The 25,254-nt window shown below is 35.9% G+C and overlaps 2 protein-coding genes and 1 long non-coding RNA gene across 12 annotated transcripts in view; 1 reads left to right on the forward strand and 2 right to left on the reverse strand.

The window, feature by feature from the left end:
* Positions 1–489: 489 nt before the first annotated feature.
* On the reverse strand, positions 490–15,152 carry SIRT5 (sirtuin 5). 2 transcript variants are annotated; one of them, XM_081952101.1, is made up of 9 exons: positions 14,930–15,152; positions 11,539–11,667; positions 10,107–10,240; positions 7,841–8,066; positions 6,497–6,584; positions 5,789–5,842; positions 4,508–4,625; positions 2,458–2,573; positions 490–2,048 (listed from the first exon to the last, which is right to left on the reverse strand). In XM_081952101.1, the coding sequence occupies exons 2-9, from the start codon at positions 11,651–11,653 to the stop codon at positions 1,973–1,975; spliced, it is 927 nt and encodes a 308-aa protein (XP_081808227.1). In that variant the 5' UTR covers positions 11,654–11,667; positions 14,930–15,152; the 3' UTR covers positions 490–1,972. The 2 variants fall into 2 exon arrangements, with proteins under 2 accessions (XP_081808227.1, XP_081808226.1); XM_081952100.1 differs by lacking the exon at positions 14,930–15,152 and adding an exon at positions 12,957–13,553.
* A 175-nt stretch (positions 15,153–15,327) lies between these two features.
* Positions 15,328–20,495, forward strand: LOC309391540. Of its 2 annotated transcripts, XR_014175307.1 has the most exons (3): positions 15,328–15,524; positions 18,841–19,051; positions 20,385–20,495. It is a non-coding gene; the product is annotated as an uncharacterized lncRNA (long non-coding RNA). The 2 variants fall into 2 exon arrangements; XR_014175308.1 differs by lacking the exon at positions 20,385–20,495 and having other exon boundaries at positions 18,844–19,051.
* The window catches only part of KIF13A (kinesin family member 13A), an 81,991-nt gene continuing 75,726 nt past the window's right edge, over positions 18,990–25,254 (reverse strand). For 6 of the 8 annotated variants that reach the window (XM_081952092.1, XM_081952094.1, XM_081952090.1 and 3 more), the window contains 2 exons: positions 21,425–22,460; positions 18,990–20,624 (listed from right to left, as the gene is read on the reverse strand). In XM_081952092.1, the coding sequence (XP_081808218.1) occupies positions 20,347–20,624; positions 21,425–22,460 (1,314 nt within the window). In that variant the 3' untranslated portion in view covers positions 18,990–20,346. The remainder of the gene's footprint in view (positions 20,625–21,424; positions 22,461–25,254) is intronic. The other 2 variants (XM_081952095.1, XM_081952091.1) reach the window with 1 other exon arrangement.

Consider the following 25,254-nt stretch of genomic DNA (forward strand, 5'->3'; position numbering starts at 1 on the left):
ACCAAAAATCTGCATGTGTGGGCTGGCTTGTTCATTTTTCCAACGATTGTCCAACCATGACTCTTGACAATTTGTTCCTTTCCAGAAAACCAGAATCCAGAATTAAGTATGACAGTGTTCCTTATCATACCAACCTCTGCTAGCCATCAAGCTATTAAGAGCTAGAACTGTAATTTGTCAGCATGTTTTCAATGTCTATTCATGTGGACCAGGACAATCTAGGTAACCAATCAGTGACCGGACATAAACAGAAAAGCCTTTGAACCAGCAAGATTGCATACTTGATATTACATATTCCAACACTGTGGTGCTCTCTTTGACCCACTTTAATATCTAGTCTTCTATGATATATTTGTATAACAATACCCCTTTTGCACAGTGAACTTTGCCCTTGTCATTTGGAGCAGTTTGAAACTCTGTTCCTTTAGGTTTTTTTCTAGAGCAAATTGTACCCCACCCTCGTAATGGCACTTGCTAGCAGACGTTGCACTTATTCCAAGCATGATTTTATTTGCTTTATTTTGTCAGACCAGCACAATTATTACAGCTACCATAGGAAAATCCTGTCCTACTTTCAGGATGATAGGATTCAGTCTTGCTTTTAGGATTTTGAAATTATGAAACATTATTTATGCTTTCTACATCTTTTTGTCATACAACTGGTCACTAACCACACATTATAAAATTATCATAATCCAAAGAGACAGTGGATGTGATCTGAGGCTTGATACCAATTTCAGTGGAATGCTTGAATTTGGATTCTTGCACTGAGCAAGATTGGCCCCTTGTAACTTTAGGATTTGTGAAATATACTTTCTTTCCAGTTCACCCAGCCAAAATGATTGCTAAAAACGAGAGGGGAACAACCGTGGCTAATGGCATCTCTATAATGCATGACTTTACAGGCATTCAGAACGGCTCACTGTGGAAGAAACCAGCGGAGCATCCTAAGAGGAGGAAGGAAGGGGCAGGAAGCCACCTTGCGGCTTGTTTTCCACATTCCACAGCAGCTTTTCACAAGTAACCAGGGGCTGCAAAACATTACCTCTCCGCTCTTTCCTGTAGCAAAAGCAGACTTCTGATAAGCATTGTTTTCCATTTAATCAATCCAAAGTCTAAATATTAAATTAGCAAATGGAACCTATTAAATTATGCAGATAAAAGATTGCTACCTTTGCTTTAGAGTGTTTGTATATCAAGCTCATTCCCCTTCAATGTGTTTATCAGTGTTACTCTTAATAAGGGAGGGCAGAATAAAATCAGTCTACTGTATACTACCTGCTAACATAATATAGCCTCACTTTGTATCAACAAAACAATATTAATCAATTAAAAAGGCATTGATTTATTTTAGTGCCTTAGAACAGCAAAGAATTAAAGCTGTAATAAAGTTCATACATACATTCATTCAACTCTGGAAGTAGGCAACCATATGTAAATTGAAGCTATTAATCTACTATTTTTATATTGCTTACAATCTTAAACACTTCATCTCATAACAGAGAATATTTTTGTTTATTGATTTCCTGAAAATTACTGGAGTGTAGACTCTATTAAAAGCTAGCTTATTCTTAACATTTTCAGTTTTACCCCCGTTTTCAGAAAATAATTTTGTGAAATATGAATAATTGTAACATTCTCTCTTTGCTTGCCATTTATCAAAGATACAACCTGAAACTCTTAAGAGTACAAATCTCTTTTTCACCATATTTGGGCAGTTTGTATATTTATACTTTCAATTCAATAATTTTTTTCCCCCAACAGTGATAACTACTTTTCATGTCTTTGTCCATCATCCTTTTCCACTGCTCATTCTTGTCATCTGAGAATCATGATTTATTTCGTTCACTGTAATCTTGACATTCCATTGTTCAGTTTCAGGCAAGGTGTTTTCCACAGGAGAACCACACATCTGCACCATTACTGAAATGGGAAATTATAGTTTTTTTTCTTTCTTACTTCTCATAAATATTCAAGAGGTGGTCTCAGTTTCTTCAGAGGCAAGTGCTGGGGGCAGCGTAGTACCACAAGGACCTGAGAAATGGAATCTGAAAAAGAAGATTTGGGATTTACATTGTTTTTCAATAAATTATACACACAGTATATATTTTATTAATTTAAACCATTTATGGAGTTGCTGCAGCAGTACCTATTATAATTGCATTTTGGCTATTAAATCAAAACTTCAATCAAAAAACCAGGCAAACTTTGGAGAGAGGCGTCTGATCCCTTATAAGAAATCTATAAAAAGAGAGACTGCTAAGGTTTTTCTTATTCATTTATCTTTGATCTACATTTGTTTTTTCCATTAAGTTCTACTGTGTTACTAAGAAGACATAACAAACTACTGTAAACTAGAAGGTGACCTTGTCTTTCTAACAAGCATTGATAAATCCTTCCAATTCTATTTACATTACTGCAAAAACAGGATGTCATCATAACAACAAAAGGTGTTACCTGAATTTATCCGTTGCCGGAGTGCTTTGCATGTTGAATTCTGCAACTGGCACTCCCCTGGCAGATACCTGAGGAGCAAACATAGCAGCAGGATATACTATAGAAGAAGTTCCAATCTGTGAAAGAGAAACAAAACATGGCTGCATCAAGGTGAACAATAGGTTGACAGAACTAATAAAGCATTCACCTGGCTTGCCTTCTAACTTTGCCCGAGGCAAATATTTGCTTTCTCAATCTCTTTTAAACTAGGAAGTTTTACCCCAACTTTAGGAATTCAGCATAAGGATTAAACAAATGGTAATAAAAGCCTTTGGCCACAGATCTACAAGCCATTTCTCAAATGCCATTCCTGCTTTGCACTCAGATGTTTCCTATCTGACCATTGCCTCGCCTACAGCTCTTCCTTGTCTTCCTCAAAGTTACCCTCACAGCCCAGTACAGTAAATTTTAGTATATTAACACAAACATCAAATCAGTTTATATACAATTATTTTTGCCCACCAATTTGTGTGGGCACATGTGTGTCTGGGTCATTTTTGACCCTGGAAACTCCCTGGATAAACCCACACAGCTTTTTTGGTGAGATTATGGAAATACTTTGCTACTGCTTTCTTCTACGATTTACTGGCCCAAGGTTAGCAAGCTGGCTTTGTGCCTAAAATGGGACTAGAACTGACAATATTCTTGCCTGGTGCTTTAAACCACTGCATCTAACTGGCCATCACTGATTATAAGAAATTATAATTTAATTATAATTAATAAAATTTGACAATGTTGACCTATACAATGTTAATTTTGGGATGCCTCAACTTAGTAATATTTTTTAGAACAATAGGATTGGAAGGGACCTTGGAGGCCATTTAATCCAACCCCATATCCAAGGCAGGAGATCCTATACTATTATGGACAAATGGCTGTCTCTCTTAATAAATCTTTTCATAAACGTCACCTTTGTTCACTCCTGAGTCAGCTTTTAAGCAACCATGGCTGATTGTTTTTTTGGGGGGGGGGATCCTAAATTGACACTTTTGAACATTGGTGTTAGAAAAGATTCATGAGAATATTGTGGACAACCAAGAAAACAATCAAATGGTTTATCAAACAAATCAACCCAGAGTTCTCATTCAAGGCACAAAATGACCAGGCTCCAAATATCCTACTTTGAATATATGACCTAAAGGTCTGGAGAAAGCTCTCACCCTGAGAAACATGAAAGGAAAGAGAAGAAGAAGTAAACCAGCAGGCAGTGGTGATGGGTGCAACTGCTGGAAGACCTGAAATCCCAGGATAGGGACAGATCACCATAGAGAAAATTCTATGGGTGCTAAGAGTTGACAATGACTTGATGGCACCTAATCAAGCTGGGCTGGAGCAGAAAAACCCAGGGCTGGTTACTAGGTTAGAAAAATGAAAAACAATCCAGTGTATCATCTACAGGTAGTTCTTGATTTATGACTAGAGCCCAAAATTTCTGTTGCTAAATGAAACATTTGTTAAGTAAGTTTTGCTCCATTTTCTGACCTTTCTTCCCACAGCTGTTAAGTGAATCACTGCAGCTGTTAAGTTAGTAGTCCGGTTGTTAAGTGAATCTGGCTTCCCCATTGACTTTACTTGTAAGAAGATCACAATAACTCCAGGACACTGCACCCGTCATAAATATGAACCAGTTGCCCAGCATCCAAATTTTAATCATATGACTAAGGGGATGCTGCAATGAACTGTTGTAAATCAAGGACTACATGCATATTGTTGTCAATGAATATTTATTGAGATATTTCTTTCCTAAAAACTATATACATTTTTACTTAGTTAAATGTCCTAACACACCAAGAAACAGGTGCAGTAGTTAAAATGTTGGACTAGGGTCCTAGTTGTCTTTTAGTCATGAAAACTCCTTAAGTTCTCTTTTGGCCCAGCCTCTCTCAAAGTTTAGTGGAAGGGAAAACAGAAGGATGGAGTACTATGTATACAGATATTTAACTCCTGAATTAAAAGTGGGATACAAAGTTAATCAAGTAAGAAAAGCAAGTAAGTTTAAAAAACTACTCACCACCAAACAAAGATCACATATCTCAAGTTCTTTTTCAACCTCTGTAAGGATATTAGAATCCAAAGTTTCTCCAAACCATACAACATGAGGTCGCAAGAGGCCTTTGCAGAGTTCGCATCTGTCTCCCCACCAAATATGGAGAAATTATACACACACAGACACACACACACACATACACACAAATTGAAGCAAAGCAGAAAGATTAGTAAAGCAGTTTAAAAGAGGTGATCACTATACTTTAGAATATGTTGCACATGTATCAACTTCAGTGCAAAATTATTGTATATTGTTTGAATTCTAGAAAAATCCATTAGGAAAATCTTCATACTTTATACAGTATATTTAATCCAAATAAGTTATTCAAAATATTTCACCAATCTTGATATTGTTATTATGCAAATAAATATTCCAGCCAATGAACCAAATCTAAGTTTTTGGATTTTAAAATAAGAGAAAATTATATATATAATGCTGCTAAAAACCACTGGGACAAAAAAATAATAATACTTGGCTTAGATAAGTCATACAACAAAAGGTTGAACTTTTATAATATTAGTATGAAACTCATCATTTTGATCTACAATAGCATAAATACACTGTGATTTCATTTACATTTTATTTGATAAAATTCTAATCCTAAAACTTCTTAGAATGAACAGAACAAGAATAGCTGAATTCTAAGCAACTGCATTTCAAATTAAGGGTTACTGAATTAAATATAAATATACTCAGAAATGCAGTTTATGATATAGATGTCAGTAGCCCTGTAGGTATCCACAAATGGTGGAAGGCATTCCTTAGACAAACTAAGAGGGAGATTTGAGACAATTCTACTTCTCCTGGAAGCTTGGGCATCCATTCCCAAGCCAATTTAGAAGTAGGGAGCAGGAATAAAGGGAAAAATCCTGGAAAAGAGATCCCTATCACTGATGGATTATTTTTATCACAAGCGTGACACTAGCTAGATGCTACTAATACCTTCATGTTCAAAGCGTTTTAATGTCAATGCAAATGTTTTCTGATTGTTTAAACAAGAGTGTACATCATGTGTATTCTTTTATGCCGTCCAACAAATTTTCTTACAGAACAGAGGGGGCAGCATGTATAATTGTTCCCTCTCTGACCATTACGGTAATGAATATGAAAGTTGCAAACTTGTGGTCATTCAACTGAAACACAGATCTTGTAGGGCAAATCACAGTATTATGGATAAACACACAAACACACAGTATTTTCTTTTATTTTTATTTTTGAGAAAACTGACATGAGATCAAAACTTACCGAGGGAGATCTCCCACAGGAATAGTAACTTCTTCCATTTCAGGATCTGGAGCACTAGAATTGTTAACAATAATAACAAACATTTTACTATAATAAAGTACCAAATAAGTATCATATTCTTCCTGATACTAAAAAATCTTTAGTTTTGATCTTATTTTAGTGAGATAATCGACGACATGCACAGTTTTTTCCTCTTGAACCCTAGTTTGAAAAAAGCAACAATGATTTTAAGAAATAGGCTTAATTGGCAACAACAAGGAAAAGTTTTACTCTAATGGGAAATGAATACAGTATTTTGCACATTTCCTTGTAATAAAGCTTTCCTTTTTCTTTCCTTTTCCCTACTTTAGAGATCTTATTTTTTGAGATATAATTTTCTTGAAATTTTAAAAATTAAGGAAGTAATTCAGCAAAATATCAGTCTTTGCACAGTCCTCGTAACTGCTCACCTGGGTAAATGTTCAAGTAGAAGTTTATATCCCCCAACTGTTCTTGGAATAGTGCCCCAAAATTACAAATAAAGCCACTAACAATTCTACTTAGCGGCAACAGTAAAATTCTACATATATGACATAGGGAGCTATGCAGGGTAGCAGCTTGCCCCCTCTAGGTACATACAGTATAGCTTGCCTGCCTATTTAATAGTATCCTGTATTTCTATCATTCTTCACTGATAAAAACTGTGACTATCACGGCACAAATAATTACCCTTTTCCAGCTAAAGCAGGGCAGATTGGACTGTTGTAATTCTCCACCACGTTTCTACAACTGGTGCATCGTGTTTTGAATAGGCTACCTGTGACATTAAGCAAAAGTATCAGATTTCAATATTAATTTTTAAACTTTTATTTCTGGTAAAACTACAGGAACGTGATACATCCTAAAAAAAATGAGAAGTAACAATTTCATCAACATACAACAAAATCAAAGTTAATTGTAGTATTTTGGAAAATGGAATGTAAGGGCCAACATGAACAAGTTATAAAATTACTACTACAAAAGGAATGGTAAATAGCCAATTATTTTTTGGGTTACATTTCCAGATATTAAAAATGCTTGCCTTACTGAAATGTTTTAAGTTCCTGCATACTTGTAATTTGGGTAAGTAATGCTGATGCATATTTCTAGAGCTACCATATTGCCCATATCCCTTTCTGCTGAAATGACTCCCTCCAAGATCTGCTGGAAGTAGGACATGAATAATGGGCTTCAGAGAGTAAAAGGATCCCCAACGGTTCTGTATATTCTGTTATGTGTATATAAGCTTGAAACATTATATATGTAGTTCTTACTCTCTATTTTCAGATGTTAATTTATAATCCACATTTTATATTCAGCTTATATATTAAAGAAAACAATTGTTTTCAGCAGTAACATTGCCTATTTATTTGAGCAGTGGTGTTGGGAAAGGAGTAATATAGATAGTCCTTGACAGTTCATTTAGTGACCAAAGTTACAACAGCACTGAAAAAGTGACTTATGACCATTTTTCACACTTACAACAATTGCAGCATCCCCATGGTTATGTGATCAAAATTCAGATGCTTGGAAACTGATTCATGTTTATGACGGTTACACTATCTCATAGTCATGTGATCTGACAAGCAAAGTCAATGGGGAAGCCAAATTCTCCTAACAACTTTGACACTAATTTAACAATTTCACAGATTCACCTAACAATTGTGACAATAAAGGTCATAAAATTAGGCAAAACTCACTCAACAAATTTCTTGCTTAACATCAGAAATGTTGGGCTCAACTGTGGTCGTAAGTTGAGGCTACCTGTATTATCTTATTCTTCCACATTATTTCCTTAATCAAAATCCTTATTATTTTTGCTCACCAGCTAAAATATAGGAAAAAGTTTTCCTCTCAATCTTTACAATATAAGCATAAAAGCTACTTTGGTACTCTCCTGAGGGAGAATCAAGACAAAGAAAGAACCCAGTCAGAGCATGCGCACGAGTGTGGAATTTATACTGACAAGTAATTATTTATAGTGATTTATTAATATAAAATATGGTTAAATGAGCACTTTCTGTGAATTCTTACCATGAATTTCTAAAACATGCTTTGATCCTGCTCTTTTGTGGAGTTCATCAATGTTTTGTGTGATGATCGCAACACTCCTGCCTTGCTTGCTTATCTTAGCCTCACACTCTGCTATGGCGAGGTGTGCGGGGTTTGGTTGTTTAGTCATCATTAGTTCTCTACGGTAATGATAGAATTCCCACACTCTAGAGGGATTCCTTGCAAAAGCTTCTGGGGTAGCCAGTTCCTGTAAGAGGAAAAATGGTTTGTTATTTTGCTAAAAGAAAGAAATATTCATAGCTGACTATGAAGGCTGGCAACACTATATGAAGTTGCAATGATTTAAAATCAGTTTGCATTTATACAGTGTATTCCTATGTTCAAAATGCTTTATGAATATCATGGGGAAAGGTTAGTATAACTTTGGCCTGTTTGTTGAAAACCACACAGCAAGTTTTTATATAAATATAAGGTTTATATAGCATCATTTAAAATATAGAATTGTCAAGCCTATTGATTATGAGTGTTACAAAATGTAGAATTTAGATCAAAGAATCTCCATTGCAGTAACTTCCATTTCAGTTTTTCAAAGTCTATTCAAGAGCTAGATTTTTGTGACACTTATTCACTTACTAATTTACACTTAGAAAAATCAAGACAGTGTTAGGCTCAGGTGACAAACCAGTCAGTAAAATCCTGTCATAAACAATGGATTGACACTAGGTTGATCCAAAAAAACAAAACAAAACAAAACAAGGCTAAAGTTGTACTAACCTTTTTCCATTATATTCATTCATTTATTATCTATTTATTTATTTAACCTCTGTGCAAAATACTGGCTGAAGAAGATTGGATTGGAAGGAGGAGAGCATAGTATTAAAACTGGAGGAAGAAACATCAATCTGCATTATACTACTACTCTGAAAGCTGGAAAAGCAAGTAACTGGACGTTCCAGTAATGAAAGTCAAGGAACAGTGTGAAAATGAGACAAAACACAAGTAGTCCTCAAATTAAAAGGAGCTCTCTTCAGAAGTTTATAATGCTTGGAAAAGTAGAAGGAAAGATAAAGAGGACAATCAGCAATAAGCTAAATGGACTAGATTACAGCACAATAGATGCACTATTGGAGTAATTTAAGGGATCTTTAAGAGGACAGATCACACATAGGCAGAGGATCCACTCATGTGGTCACTAAGGGTCTACACTGACAATGGCATATAGTTCAAAGATAGGACTATCTTCACTAACTTATGTGGAAGCTGTGTGAAAATAAGATTGGTTCAATAAATAAATATTCATTATTCAATAAATACATAATAAAATTCAATAAATACAGTGAAATTGTAGTTATGGTGAAATCTGAAATAGCTTAAACTGTATTATTTTTAGCCCTTAACTTAAATCAACTATTCTTAAAATCAGAAACAAATACATTGAGAAAAAATTAATATGTAGATAGATACACAAATAAGGCAATCTCAATGACACTAAAATTGTCCTTCCTTTATGACACTGAAAGTCTTAAAGAAATTACAAATCTTTTTTTGGGGGGGGGAAAGAGTCAATTTGTGACTCAAAAAGAAAAAAAGGTGTATTACTATAACTTATCAAATCATACTGTCAATTCGGTGAAATCTCGATGTACCAAACCTAACACCACAAGCTTCACTTAGAATGGACTAATTCTTAGAATGTGTTGTTTGCAAATATATTGATGAAAACACCATTTGTGTCATTACCATTCCTGAATACTTTGTCATTTGCATCATTTGTATAATGAGGAATATTGACTGAATGGCATCATTGTGAGTTGCACAGCATACAAGTTAATTATTACGCATATTATGCAAATTACCCCCAGGTGAGTGTCTTTCATAAATAATGAGCACCCTTTTCCTCCCAACTAATCCATTAAAATAAGATTTTATATTATGTTAATCAATGTTAATAATTCTAACAGAACTACATTCACATTTACTACATATAAGCATTCCAATCTACGGAGACAGTTTTGAAAATAATTTGTTTTACAGTGTTGTGTTTCATCTAGTAATACACTGAATGATTAGCTAACTAGCGTACATATCAAGATTTTAAGTCTACCACAGAGTGATATGTCATTCTAAGCAAAGGACTTGGTTTTGACTTAGAACACTGAGCCAGGCCACAGTATCAAACCATACTCAAAGCAAACTGTTGCTTAACACATGTCATACTAGGTTCTTAAAAAGTATTAAGGCTTTTAAATTAAATTTAGCATCCTGAAAGTATACCAATACTACATACTTGTGCAGGCCATTTCCTCCAAAAGCCTCCTGCACCTCGGAAAGTTGGAACGCCGCTCTCTGCACTGATTCCAGCCCCTGTGATAATTGCTATATGTTTTGCTTTTGCAAATATCTCTCGAAATTCAGCGATATCTTAAAAATATAAGAAAAATGCAATTAGTACATTTTTAAAAAACATGTTCTTACTACACAGGTTATTTTGATTAGTGTGTGGAAAATTTATAGTGAAATTATTTTTCAACTATAAAAGTTCCTGTTCTGGGTGGCCCTAAATGAATTCAATCCAATAAGCTCTGCCTAAATATTAGATATGAATCTTAACATTTATGAGGAGGACAGGCAAATATGTCTGGTAATTATGCTTGCACTTTTGAATGTTTAAACTGGAGCTAAAAAAGAGAATACATAATTTATACTCAAAATTAGATACATATGAAACCTATTTTACATGGTAAAATCCAAGGAATCTTATGCAGCTTGGCATATATCCAAAAAATTAGAAACAGACTTTTCAACAATTTGTATTGATATGTCCTTGTTTTTACCTAAATATGCCAAAGAAATAACAGCTTAGTTCTGTGATTATCTAGCATATCTAATCAATTTATTTTAAAAATGCTCTTTCTGGGGCTAATGTTAATTGCTATTTGTTTGTCAAATTTAGGAGGTCCAACTCTAAAATCATTGGGTTATGTACAATATTAAAAAATAGAAACAATACAAAAAAAAAAAGAATGAAGCACATCCAAAAGAAAAAAAAAACACTCCACTTAACATATAAAGGGATACAAGGGCTAGCCACCCACACTAATTTTAAGGTCTAGGGGAAAAGTTGGTTTTTGGAAACTTTCTATAGTTAACTTGCAAACCTGAGTCAAGAAAAATGTTTGATTAGCTTTAAACATAGACTGAGGAATAAGAAACAAGGATATTTCATATGGATAGTTTAATACAGAATGAAATATGCCCCCGCATCCAGATTTTATATTATAAATAAATCTCATTTTTTATCTGAAAGGAAGAAGCAGGCAAATTTGGGGAGATGAATCTCCCAATTGTTGTTTTGAAACCAAAGGATATTTTGGGGAGAGTAGTCATGGACGGAGAAATTATGAGGAAGATATAGTGGCACAGGAGAAGCAATCACCTCCCCTCTTATTTAATATGGTAAAAACAATTTCTTTGCTCTCTTCATTCAAGCTAATAAATTCAAGCTAATGCATTTGCCAGTTTTACTTTTAAAGTACCTTAAATGTACCCAAAATATTCCTTTAACAACAGAAAATAAATTAAATACCATTATCTGTAGTATCTCCATCATCAACTGTTCTCAATGCTCACATGCTGTGCATGTCTGATGTCACAATTCCTTTGTTATAAAAGAAGCAATATTTTTAAACTTCTGAATAAATAAAAGAATCCCATCTTACTTGAACTGGGTCGTGACATTTCAAAGTATGCCCTTTCTTTTTTGGCTGGAGCAAATTTAAGCCCGCAATATACTTGAGAAACCACGTTCCTCACGGTAAGGTTGAAAAGCTTCATTAGGATCCTGTATTCTGTTAGATTGAAAAGAGTAAAGTGGAAAAGTAGCCATCTGACAAAATAAAAAAGCAAAATGCGTTTGCCTGCATTTATCCTGGATATATTTCACAATAATTACCATAGTACTATAGTAAATACCACCCTAAAACATTGGCCTAATACATTATGAGTTACATTCCATTCTAGTCCAGAGCACATAAATGTACTATATAATACATTGCTTTTTATGTTAGCTCTTCTGTGATAGAATTTTCCACAAAGATTGCATCCTTCTTCTTCATTTTGCCCACTTGTCCTGCTTGTCCTGCTAATACAAGTTGGTGAAGCTTTTTAAGGCTTATTCACCAGACTGACACTAGTAAACAGAATACCTGAAACTGGACTTATTTGTCGAAATGTATCTTTTCTCACAGAAGAGAAAAAAGTCTAATTTTATTCACTGAAGGACTAGTTCAATGCAACGTACAGCATTAATTTTTAAATTCTGCCCTTCTAATTAGGCTTAATTTTTTTATAAAACCTTTTTTAAAAAATCTTATGCTAATATTTATCTCAATATACATTCTTCCAACTCAGATAAGATTATTCACTTTCCTGCCTTATCAGTGTACAGATGCTAGCTATGGTTTTTAAAAAAATAATAATTCCTCCTTTATTTTTATAAATAACTAAAGGTGGTAAGCATATCTAATACCCCTTCTTCCTCCTTTTTCTCCACAAGAACAACTCTGTGAAGTGAATAGGGTTGAGAGAGAGACTGCCCCCCCCCTTTTTTTTTTGCTTTGCAGCCATATTTTTCATCTTCCCTTATTTTGGTACAAAATTCTTTTTATCATGATTTTTTAAAATCCATACTGTGTTCTAGAAAACCTTTCAATAAATCTATAAGATCTACTGCATATTTTCTTAAACCAATGCCTAGTATACTTACATTTGAGTCAGGATGATTTACAGGATGATTTACATGAACACATCCTTGCAATATTCTTAGCATGATTTAGAAATGGTTTAAAAACTAATAGTTAATTTAGCCAAATTGCTCTCAAAGGCTAGATTTAACTTTGCCTATGAAGATTCTCGATCATCCAGGTTATGGTTGTCCCAAAGGTGCTTTTTCAAGAGGCAACTGGACTTTCTGATTTTTCTTTGAAGACGTTTCACTTCTCATCCAAGAAACTTTTTCAGCTCTGACTGGATGGTGGGAAATGGAAGGATTTATACTCCTTGCAGACAGCTTGTCATTTGCTTTATTACAGCAAGTTGTTATGGCCACCTAGAAGTTTATCTGTGTTGTCAGGGTCACCTGAAGTGAAGCAATTGGGTGTGGAGTTTTCTGGGAACTGTTGAAAGGACTGTGTTGTAGACTGAAGATAGATCATGTTGTATCCCTCCCTCTCTGTTGAGAGAAGGCTGTTCAATTTTGTCACAGATGTCCTCTTTGACCCCTCTTTCAAACCAGCAGTCCTCTCTGTCCAAAATATGGGCTTTGCTATTTTCAAAATAGTGTCCCTTGTCTTTTAAATGGGCTGCTGAATCTAGCCCTGATGGGTTTGTTCTCCTATGTTGTGACATGTATTTATGAAGTGGTTTATGAAGCTGTCTGCAAGCAGTATAAATCCTTCTCCATCATCCAGTCAGAGCTGAAGAAGCTTCTTGGATGAGAAACGAAACATCTTCAAAGAAAAAAACAGAAAGTCCAGCTGCCTCTTGAAAAAGCACCTTTGGGAGACTTAAAGTTTGCTGTGATGATAAATGACTCAAAGGGACTTTGCTGTCATGATAAGTGACTCAAAGCAAATTGTTCAAGTGACAGAGATCCTTACAAGACAACTTACCAGATGTCACCCAATGTATCGGTTATTAAGGCATTCATACATTCCCTTTTAGTTGTGAAAATTAACTAGGAATGCTGATGTTATTAGTTAGAAAGCCCATTGCCAAAATAAGTAGGGGGAAGAGTTGTTTTGAGATATGGGGGGTGTGGGGGGGAGAGTAATGGCCCAGTGGAACATAATTCTGCAATCCCATTCAGTTCCAACTGAAGTTCTAAAAGCAAAAAATAAATAAGAAAATTTAAGAAGAAAAAAATTATAGAGATATGTTTTGATCAAGCCAATTTGAGCCACTCAAAGCTTCCTAATCAATAAAACAGGACTGGAGGTAGAAACAGCAGCTGTCCCTTGAAGCCTAAAGAACAACTGACACCTTTAAAAAAACTAGATTAAATGACTATTTAAATTCAACAGATCTTTTTATGTGGGGTCCTATCTTTTTCAGTTCTGCCTACTGCATATAATTAATGGAGGGAAAAGAAGCAAAACACCAGAAATTTAGTTAGCATAACCGTACATTTGCCACCTTGAAGGGACATACAATTCATACGTACATACATACAGGTAATCCTTGACTTACAACCACAATTGACTCCAGAATTTAAGTTGCTAAGTGAAAAATTTGTTGTGAGTTTTGCCCCATCATGCCACAGTTGTTAAGTGAATCACTGCAGTTAGTAATGTGGTTATTAAGTGAATCTGGCTTCCCCATTGCTTGTAAGAAGGTTGCAAAAGATGACCACATGACCCCCGAGCTCTTGCAACCGTCGTAAATGTGAGTCCGTTGTCAAACATCCGAATGTCAATCCCGTGACTGCGAGGATGCTGCAATGGTCGTAAGTTTGAGAAAGGGTCATAAGTCACTTTTTTCAGTGCCACTGTAACTTCAAACGGCCACTAAACGAATGGTTGCTAGTCGAGGACTACCTGTATTACAAAGGTGGGATATAAACATGTTGTTATTACAAGAAACAATGGATGGAAACTGACCAAGGAGAGATTCAACCTAGAAATAAGGAGAAATTTTCTGACAGTGAGAACAATCAAATCACTGGAAGCTTTCAAGAAGAGACTGGACTGCCATCTGGAAACGGTGAAGGGTCTCCTGCTTGGGCGGAGGGTTGGAGTAGATGACCTACAAGGTCCCCTCCAACTCTGTTAATCTGTTAAAGCAGGCCTAAACAGACCAGGGCCCGCCCCCACACCCCCCAACACAGGCCAGCCAGCACTTCTGGACTCGCCCAAGAGGGGCTGGAGTTGGTTCTTCCTCCTCCAGTAATGAGGCAGCCGAACCAGGAACAAAACCTTCCTCCCCGCCCGGCGCCACACCTGGTTGTCGGGTCCGTCAGAAAGCGGGAAAGGAGCCAACTGGCGAAACCCACGGAGCCCAGCGCTCCCGGTTCCCCGAGACTGCGAGTCTCGACCGAGCGGCCGCGTTACTCACCTCGAGCCCTACCTCAAGCTTCCCCGTCCAGCCAGCGCCACCGCAGCTTGCCAGGAAGTGGCAATCGCGCCCAGCCGCCAGAGCGGCCCCCCGCCGCGCGAACGAGGAGGCCCTGCGTGAAGGGCGGCACGTCCCCCCGCGCGGCGATCGTCGTTCGAGTGGCCCTTTTGGGGTTGCTATGGCAGCGGTGGGAGGGGGGGTCACGTCTCTGTCGCTCTCGCTTCGAACTGACAGGCGTCGCCAACGAGGCGGGGTTTAGCGCCGGGCTTTTATGGGATCTTTTTTATGAATTCTGGGAGTTGAAGTCCGCGTAGCTTAAAATTGCCAAATTTGAGAAGCCCTGGTCTAGGTCAGCGGATTCCAAGCTTGGCTACTTTAAGACTTTGTGGACTTCAGCTCCCAGAATTCCTCAGCCACCGTGGGGAGAGCTGGGAGTTGAAGTCCACAAGTCTTAAGGTAGCCAAGTTTGGAGTCCTTTGATGTAAGGTGGAAGGGAGCTGCTGAACTTTGTTTGGTGCAAATATATGCAGAAATCAGTCAATAGGGTTTGCTCAGAAGCACCCAGAGAAAGGTTCCAATCCTAGAAGACTTGAAGGTAAAGGTAACCTTGTCAAGTATTGTGAAGGAACCAGTGTTTTTGAAGACATTTCTGTGGTCATGTGCTGTTATCTTCCCACCTTCTTGGTATCTATTTATCTACTTGCTTTGCTTCGTGCATCTTCTCTAGTTGTCCCTTTTTTATTACGACTAAGGTGTCATTTACATACCAGATCCATGCTTTTGGTGGGCCTGTATGGGAGTACTATAGTTTCTATAGTACATTATTGTCTCTGCTGAGTCCCGAGTGTGGTGTGCCTCTGGTTCGTTGGTATATTTGTTCATCAAACTGAGATCATGAGGCAGAGTTTAATGAGGTCCATGATTCCAGGTATTTCTATGTTAGTTTATTTGGCTAGGTAGGTAATACATTGTAATATGTACTATGAAGAGATGACGGCCTAGACATAGGAGACTATGAATTCTACCCCACCTTAGGCACAAAAACTGCCTGAATGACCTTGGGTTAGTCACTCTCTGAGGTCAACCCATCTCATAGGCTTGTTGTGGGAATATAGGAGGGAATATTATGTATGTTCACTACTTTAAGTTGCTTAATGACGGTGCAATGAACAATAGTAATAAAAAGGAGGATAAAAATGCCAAATCCAGTCTAAACATCTGACTGACTGGGCAACTTACCATAATAATACTATGTTGAAAAAGTTAGCAGGAAATCCTGACGACATGAAACCAAGAGAAATGTGGATTATCTTATAGGGATGACAGATCTTGCTTTGCTTAAGAAAAGCAAAACACAGCAAAACTTTCTTTTCTTGATGAAAGAGAATGAAAATATTTCATTCCAGACTCCCAAGTGTTAGTTTAATCAGATAAATGCTTGTCATTGTTTTTCAAAATGGGAATAATTCTGGGAATGTACTAAGGCTAGCTAAGGCCTCAGTTGTGAAACTCCCCCTTGCAAATTGACTGCTGCAATGTGCTTGTTAGGGATGTAACCCTAGGCTAGGCTAGGCAATGTATATAAGGTATGATTACTTTACTGTTACTTTAAATGTTTAAGAGATGTAATTGGTTTGTTACCTCAAGCAGCTATACGAGGGAGCCAGAATGGCTGTTAGCTCTCTGTTTTGTTAGATGCTGATCATGGATACTGTATCATGAGCTACTGAGTCTTGCTACTGTTAGCTACTTTGTGTGCTAGATTGACTAGTTTGATAACTGAATTACTGAACCGTGTATGACTTGGACTGTTAACCGGACTCTGAATACCTCTATATTTCTACATAATAAACTACTATATTTTTATACTATTCAGTGCCTCTGTATGTTGGTTTGTGCGTGTTATTCCATATCACTCTCATTACGCTTTTCTGCATACTCGCTCTTCTAACGAGGAGCTTAATGAGTTAACACAGCTTATTTTTATGGAAGGCCTTAAACTGTTAGTGATTTTTGTAAGGCTATTTATTCTCACTGTTGTTTTCATACTTTTATCTACTCAGGTCTATTATTCTTTAAAAAAAGACACAGCAATTGATATTTACCCTATTTTTACTCTTTCTGTATTGTCTTGATTTCTTACCATTGAACTTTTTAGTTAGAAAGTTAAGGAACTAATACTTTAAATAAACTCATCAAGTACTATATATTATATATGTTCCCTTCCAATAGTTCAAATGGGAATTATTGTTAGATAAATGCTGCTGAAGAAACGGAACTTGCAAGTAGCTTTTACATTAATACAAGTCTAGAATTCATTAGAGATGTTGAACATTTTGGTGAGACTCTGTGTGCACCGATTGTTGGGATAAACTGAATTTAGAATATATAAGAAGTTACTAAGTTACTTGCTGACACTGCTTAACAGGGTTGGGCCAAAACATTTAAAAGCAGGGCTTTGGAAGACTTTGGAATCCATTTCCAGCTTTCTATATGTCCTTTGGTCCCAGGCAGAACTATTTTCATATAGAGACAATCTCGAAAGCAAACACAAGAACCTTTAAATGTGGCTATTTTCACACATTAATGGAGTTGTTTGCTCATGCTACAGCCCTTTGCACGACTCCTTTCCTCAACAAAAATCTTGATATCAGCACGTTGCTAGAAGCACTGATTCCCAGTGGGTTTCCTGGCACAATATAGTGGGGCAGCAAAGGGCGAAGCTACACGTTAACCAAGTAGCCATACACTGTAAATTTAAAAACATGCAAAACGAAACAAATAAAAACTAAATGATACTGTATTTCATTCTATATCGCCATGGCAAAAATATTCAGAGTCCTTCTCTGGATATGGAGTAGGCTAGATGGGTGACCACGAAGAAATGTCTTCATAATACGGTAACAGTATCCAGCTTACTTTATGCCCTTCCCACAAATACATACAGTACATGGCACCCACAATGATGTTCATCCGTAGCAGATTAAGAATACTAAAATAATTTTTAAATGGTTGTTGTAAGCCTCTAGTTGAAATAAGATTTCTCTCCTTAATAACTGCTTTGGGGTATTGCATTTATGTGTCTGTATGTAGAGTTTATGTATATATAAACATAAGAGAGGGCTGTAAAAGCACCGTGAAGCAATATATAAGTCTAAAGTGTATTAGCTGTATAGCATTAGAAGCCACATCCACACAAAACAGAACTCATAACTACTGATTAAAATTGCCCGTACAATAATATATCCGCTTTCTAAAATTAAGTGAACTTCTACCTGCATATACCAACCATTCCCTCAAAACACACACAAACACACACACACACATTTCCTTCCCTCTTTTAATGTATTCAGGAGTAGGAGTAGCTGCAGTGAAAATGGAGAAGGTACATAACTGCGTGAGGCAAGGAGAAAGGTAGATAAATAAGAATGGAAAGAAAAGACAAGCTGTTTTTAAATGTCATAAAATGGTTCTGTTTGCTAGTCAAGCAACTGGCTAATAAAAGTTTAATCTTCAAAGCTATCCTTGTTTTGCAGCAAAGAAATGTACTATCATTTGTACCTCATGAGTATTCATGATCTTTTTCATAAACTATTTATTAGATATGTGAAGTGCTTCGATGTGGGAAGAGCAGCTGTCTGTGCCCTTTAATACAGCTGCATCTTTTTCTGAAAGTATGTACTTATCTTCCATTGCTGCATGTAATCCTGGGAAAAATGTGGAAGTTGCAAACAAGTGCTATTGTTTGTGCTGTGAAGCACCCCTGTAGAATCACTTCTAAAGGGGCCCACAATCCCAAATGATTATCACCAGTTCCTCCCATACTCCATTGTGCTGATGAGGATCCTCCTTGCCCTCTTCAAAAGGATTAGGAAAAATTGGCAAAATTACTTTCTTTCTCTCATCACCAGCAGAAATCCATAATTTTGGACTCAATTGGGTAATTATGTGTGATGAAGAAGCTTTCATGTATAAACTGGAAGCTGCCTAATGGTACAGAAGACCATATGCCTCATAGTCAACGTGAGGAATGATGGTTTTGCAAAGGAGAATGACGAAATTATCAATGAACATACTTTATGACTTTAATACTTTTATCACCTTCAAAAAGTGTATTCAGACGTAAGTATAGAATATGCTAAAATTTGAATTACTGAACAGGTTAGTTAATAAAATGGTGTGTTACAGAATATAAAATCAAATAAGCCAAAACATTTATAAAAATCTGAAGTAATGCTCTGTATTCTAACACAATTGTCCTGTACCAATTAAATACAGTATAGCGGAAATAGAATATAAATTACATTCTTTACAATAATTGCAAAATACTAGGAGTTAGCTTACTATACATACAAATCAAACAGCAGTAGCAGCAGTTTGTCCATAAGAACCCATTATCTCAATTACTCTCTAAAAAGTCAAAACTACAGTAGCCATTCATATTTCCTTTTTCTTGAACCATTTGCTACTTTACATATATCCAACATAGTATCTATACATGGAATAATTCCCTAAAACCCTCAAAGCATAATACAAGTTCATATAAAAATATATTTACAGATGAAATCACCTCAGAACATTTTACCTAAATCTTGTCACTCAGCCAGCAACAAACAGTGCATGTTTTTGTACTTGTGATGCTGTACTGCTATTTTCTTTCTTGTGCCCATGTTTTTAAAAAGCAGTAATACTGTTCCTGCATTTAGAATTCTGGTTGGCATGTACACCCACAAAAATGCCATATATACAATATTTAGGCATTTTAAATATTTCCAATAAATGTCAAGTTGACACAGTGGCAGGCCCATAGGAAGACAAAACATAAAATCAAAGTGAAAACAGTATCTTCAGTGTTCATATTAAGCAAAAGATATACGGTAGCATGATGCCACGTATTAATCTCTAGAAATATGGCACCAAGCTGTCAGTTAAAACGTATCCATACCATTAAACCATGATATAAACAGCATGTGTATTAATCTAATACAAATTCTTTGGTAATTAACATATTGTAGGTTTTCCCTCAGATGCATATATACATCCCATGACTTTTCCACCCAATAAAATATTCTGTATAAAATGTAACCCAATTTGTTCAGTAACATTCAGTAAAACTCACAGTTTTATCTACAAACAGTGCATTGATATACATCCATTCTCAGGAATCCAATTGAGCTCAACGGGGTACATACTCAGGTTATGATAGGATTGTACTCTAGTGTGCAACCGTGTTTGCCTTTCGGGTAGACAAATGATACACAGTCAACAGTCTTTTTTTTTTAAAAAAAAGAACCATAGAATTGCATCTGTGATTCAAACATTCAATTACATCTTAAAACTACAACTGTTTTGAAAAAAACTGTTCCCCCCCCCAACCCCCAGTGATATGTGCAGCAAGTGCAAAACCAAAACCCACTTCAGTTAATCCAAGATTTCCTAATCTCCTGTTTTCTAGAAAAAGCAGAAGCTGCTGCATCTCCTGATTGACAGAAGGCTTCTGCTTTGAGAGAGGATGATCCTTGAAATGTTGAACTCTTCAACTTTTCCACATTGGACAATACCTGAGATTGTGAAGTTCTACTGCGTAACGTGACTTGAGCTGGTGATTTAGCAAGGCATTCGGGACGAACAAATATCCCATGTTGTGGCTTGCAATGGAAGTATTCTCTGCCTTTTACAGTCCCATCATGTTTTCCTGAAAGCAAATAAAAGTTACATTATCACCTTGTTATGCTGCAATTTTAGTAAGAATTAGATTGAAAGGTTTACATATAACCATCAGAGGAATTGATTTCTAGAACTATGCAAATATTCCTTAAAATATTATCTTCTCTGGACTGAGATTCTCCAACTAAAGGAAGAACTGTTTTGTGAAGAACTGTTTTAGTAGATAGTGAATTCATTGCTGAAGATGTCTCTTAACAAGTTTATAATTCCACTCTACGAAGACAACATGAGAGAGCCAGTTTACCGTAGCAGATAAGAAGTGTTGACCACAAGTAAGGGATCTTGATTTCCAGACCTCTCTTGGGCACAAATCTAGCTAGTTGATTCTGGCCAATCACTCACTCTCTCAATCCTAAGAAGCAAGTATCAGTTCTGAAAACATTGCCAAGAGAACTGCATGTATATATGTCCATGTAATCACCAGAAGTCTTTTCTTCCCACTGTTAAGTGAATCACTGCAGGAGTCAAGTTGGTAACACTGTTATTAAGTGAATCTAGCTTCCCCATTGACAGAAGGTCACAAAAGCATATGATACTGCAATTGTCATAAATATGAATCAGTTGGCAAGCATCTGAATTTTAATCATGTGATCATGGGGATGCTGCAACAATCGTAGTGTGAAAAACGGTCATTAGTCACTTTTTTCAGTGCCATTGTAACTTTGAACGGTCACTAAATGAGTTATTGGAAGCCAAGGACTACCTGTATTACTAAATAATTTGCTGGTATAAGATTCTAAATATTTTATAGAAATAATGAAATCTTACCCATTTGAATGTGTAATTCAATGCCAACCCAAGTACCAGTTGAAAAATCCACAGGCCCAATGTATCTGACTGTGCCAGTCTTATTATCATCAATATATACTTGCTCCCCTACTGTCAACCAGTTAGGATGTCCTTCAGAAATAGTATCTTCAGAATGTGGGACATCTAAATGATTTTTTCCAATGCAATCACCTGCTGGGAGAGTTGCACACTGCTGGCAATTGGAAGACTCTTTTTCTCTGGCGTTCAACGAAGGATTTTCAACACTACTTGACAGTTCGTATTCCACCGATCCGGATTCCAGACAGCTCAAAGCACTATCTTGGTCATGAACATTTTTTGAGAAAGGTATGACAGAGTTCATTCCAGCTACTAAGAACTTTTTTTTCCTGTTAGAAGTTATACTGGTGGAACAATCAAATTCTTTTGCGTTATCAACACCCATGAATTCTGTAAATGCATGATCCTCAAAAACATTTGAAATGTGCTCAACTGTTGCTTCTCGAGATGGAAATTCAATCTCAAGTTTGTTAGTAGAGGAATCCAAAGAGGAACACTGTAACCTTGGAGCATTTACACTTGTGCTTTCAGACACTTGAACTTCTGTTGCTAAGGCACAAGTTAATGTGATTGGCGATACCGTTTTTTTACATTTAGCAAAGTCCCTTTCTCCTTCTGAAGCTCCTTGGTTTGATGATTTTAAAACATGGGTTAGGTGTGCTACAGCGTGGTCATTTGAATCCAAATCCCTTGTCTGATTGGCTAGTTGGTCCGTGCTTTCACTACATGGAATAAGCATATCCGATAAAGTTGCATTAGAGGCACTATGAGAAAAGTAGCCACTCGTAATACTGCTTGTGGTGGGGCTACGAGATACTTCTTTCTCAGCAACACAAGAGTTTGTACAATCTCCTTTAGTGGATAACCATTCCTTATTTTCCAGACTAGCATTGTAAACACTGAAGTCAGCAAATTCCACGGGCACATAGGGTTTCTTGTTACTAATTTCCAAATCATCATCTTCCTCAGAGTCCTGCTAAAGAATAAGAATGTGATATCAATATTCCTACATTTTAAACAAAGGAAAGATAAGTCATCAATGAACAAGGGATATGATTAATGCCTAAGTAAAGAAGTTACTGTGATATTGTTTAGAATAGAATAGAATAGAATAGAATAACAGTTGGAAGGGACCTTGAAGGTTTTCTAGTCCAACCCCCTGATTAGACAGGAAACCCTACACCACTTCAGACAAATGGATATCTTCTTAAAAACGTCCAGTGCGGGGGCATTCACAACTTCTGGAGGCAGTTGTTCCATTGATTAATTGTTTAGTCAGCATATAGTGAGAACCTAGTGTAATGTTTCAACAATTGTAGTAGTCTTATCATTTCAAAACTAGTAATTTATTACATTAGATAAAACATGAATAGTAACTATTTACTTCATTCATTATAATTATATTGAATTGTAATTATGTCAAATTATACATGCAAATATTACAACAACTGATCTAAATAAATTGTTACTTTTGTTAATTGTGTTATCATTAAATTAAATTCATTTATAGCTTTGGGTTATGGCAGTTTCCAACATGTAGAATCAAGAGAAAAAAATACTTATATTTTAATAAAATTATAAATGACTATTATATAAAACAGAATGAAGCTATTAAATATTCAGGTTGTAAACTTTCAAAAAGGTTTAATATATGTCTGAAACTCTTTTTATAACTAACAGTAATGGGTACCTCCCATTAAATTCGCTTTTAATAAAGAATAATTTCTTTATTACATGTTAGCCCTGTTACAATGAACTAGGAAAATAATGCTATTTTTCCAAATACTAAAATCCTCCTGCCATGAATTTCATTTTATTTTACTTTAGTGGAATTTATTAGTCTTACTTTTAAAGAGAATCTGCTATTCATATTATACTCAACATGTGTTTTTGTATTAATGAGAGTTGCTATTTGCCAGGTCTAAGAAGCTCTACAGCTGGAATCTACAAAGCTGTATAAAGCTTATTCAGAAAATGGCATGCATCCATCAAGATGTTTGATATTCTTTCACTCCTCATACTTTTTTTTTTAAAAAAATATTCATTCTGTTTTAACAGTTTGCCAGAATGGATTACGTGGTATACAGTATGATTTAAGAAAAATGAACATGAAGCTATGTGGTGCAAAACTAAGTTCAGATTCTAGCATCTAAGAGTTTGAATAATATCAAGTTCTAATTTAACATCTATTATTTCATTCTGATTAAACTATTATCACAACATAGATGTTAATATCATTCTCTAAAAATACAAATAATCTGTTAACTGTACCTATAACTTATTTATTAAGATAATAAGACAATCAGTATTAATGCTGGAATTAAATGAAAATATGCAATTAACTATCACATATAACCATAACACAAGTGTATCGGGATGACAATTACAATAAAATATGGAAAATCCAGGAAAAAAAATCTAACATAAATGCCTACACCTTTTACAACATACCCATTTTACAACTTTATGCCCTAACATAATTATACAGAATATCACAGTTTTAAAAATCTGAATTATAAAAAGAATGCAATGAATCAGGCATTCATAAAACTATAGTATTTAATGGATATTCAGACACTAGAAAATTTTCCTTTTTTCCAATGGAATTTTGTTCTACAATTTATAGTTGGAAAAGCAATGCACACTTCCAAAAATATTTTTAGTGCTGAAGAAAAAAAAGTCTTATAACACACTCAGTTTCTGGTGAATACAGAAATAAGACCTAGCAGTTTTCTGGACAATATGAATAGTCTGCCATTATCTTCTTCCAGGTTGGTTCTTTCAACTTCCTAATCTAGCTTAAGATGCGTGGGCTTCAATTGTCAGATTTCCACATTCAGCATGCACGCCACATGGATTAAATTTGTCAAGGTTGAAAAACACTGGTCTGGGGCCTCCTAGTTCTGACCTATCTATCTAGGGACTAACGGTGAGAACCCTGCTGGCACAGTGGTTAGAATGCAGTATTGCTGGTTGACTCTGCCCACAGTCTGGAGTTCGATGCTGATGGTCTCAAAGTTGACAGGTTGATTTCCAATCTTCTGAGGTCAGTAAAATGAGGACCCAGATTGTTAGGAGAAATATGCTGATCTTATAAACTCCTAGAGAGTGCTATAAAGCACTGTGGAGCAGTATATCAGTCAGGGCAGTATATAAGTTTAAGTGCTATTGCTAATACTAACCGGAACCAGCTTTGCTTAGCTTGGCTAGGTGCTACCATCTAAACTGGCCTAAAGTGAAATATTACTTACTATGGCACTATTCAAAAGATCAGTTGCTAAAAAACCTAAACCTTATATGACCAGTAGGTAACAATTATCAACCACAGGCAATCAAGATAAAAGGAATGTTCCTACCTCTCATAATAATGTGTAATTTTTATATGGCTTTACAACCATCATTATTGCAAGGAACTTAAAATTTACATAAAAGCTTCTATCATAACAGAAGACATAAATTATACCTTTGGCCACCAAAGCAAATTACACCCGCTAACCTATGGTTTAGCTCCAGAATTTCCATTGCAGAGCGATTCTTTGTTTCTACAATATCATTGTGTATTTTTGCTAAATCAGCAGCAGCCATCAACAGATAATTCACATAGAATGTATGCTGTTAACTATAATCTCTAAAGCTCCAAACAAATTTTCCTCAATATGAAGGCACTACTGTTAAAGAGACTTTCCTTCAGTAGTTCAGATATCTACTACTGGGTGGCCACGGAGGAGACAATCCCAAACTAGAAGTTGCTCTTATCTGCTGTTTCAGCT

The sequence above is a fragment of the Natrix helvetica genome (assembly GCF_964273705.1).
Source record: "Natrix helvetica genome assembly, chromosome: 4".
Classification (NCBI taxonomy): domain Eukaryota; kingdom Metazoa; phylum Chordata; class Lepidosauria; order Squamata; family Natricidae; genus Natrix; species Natrix helvetica.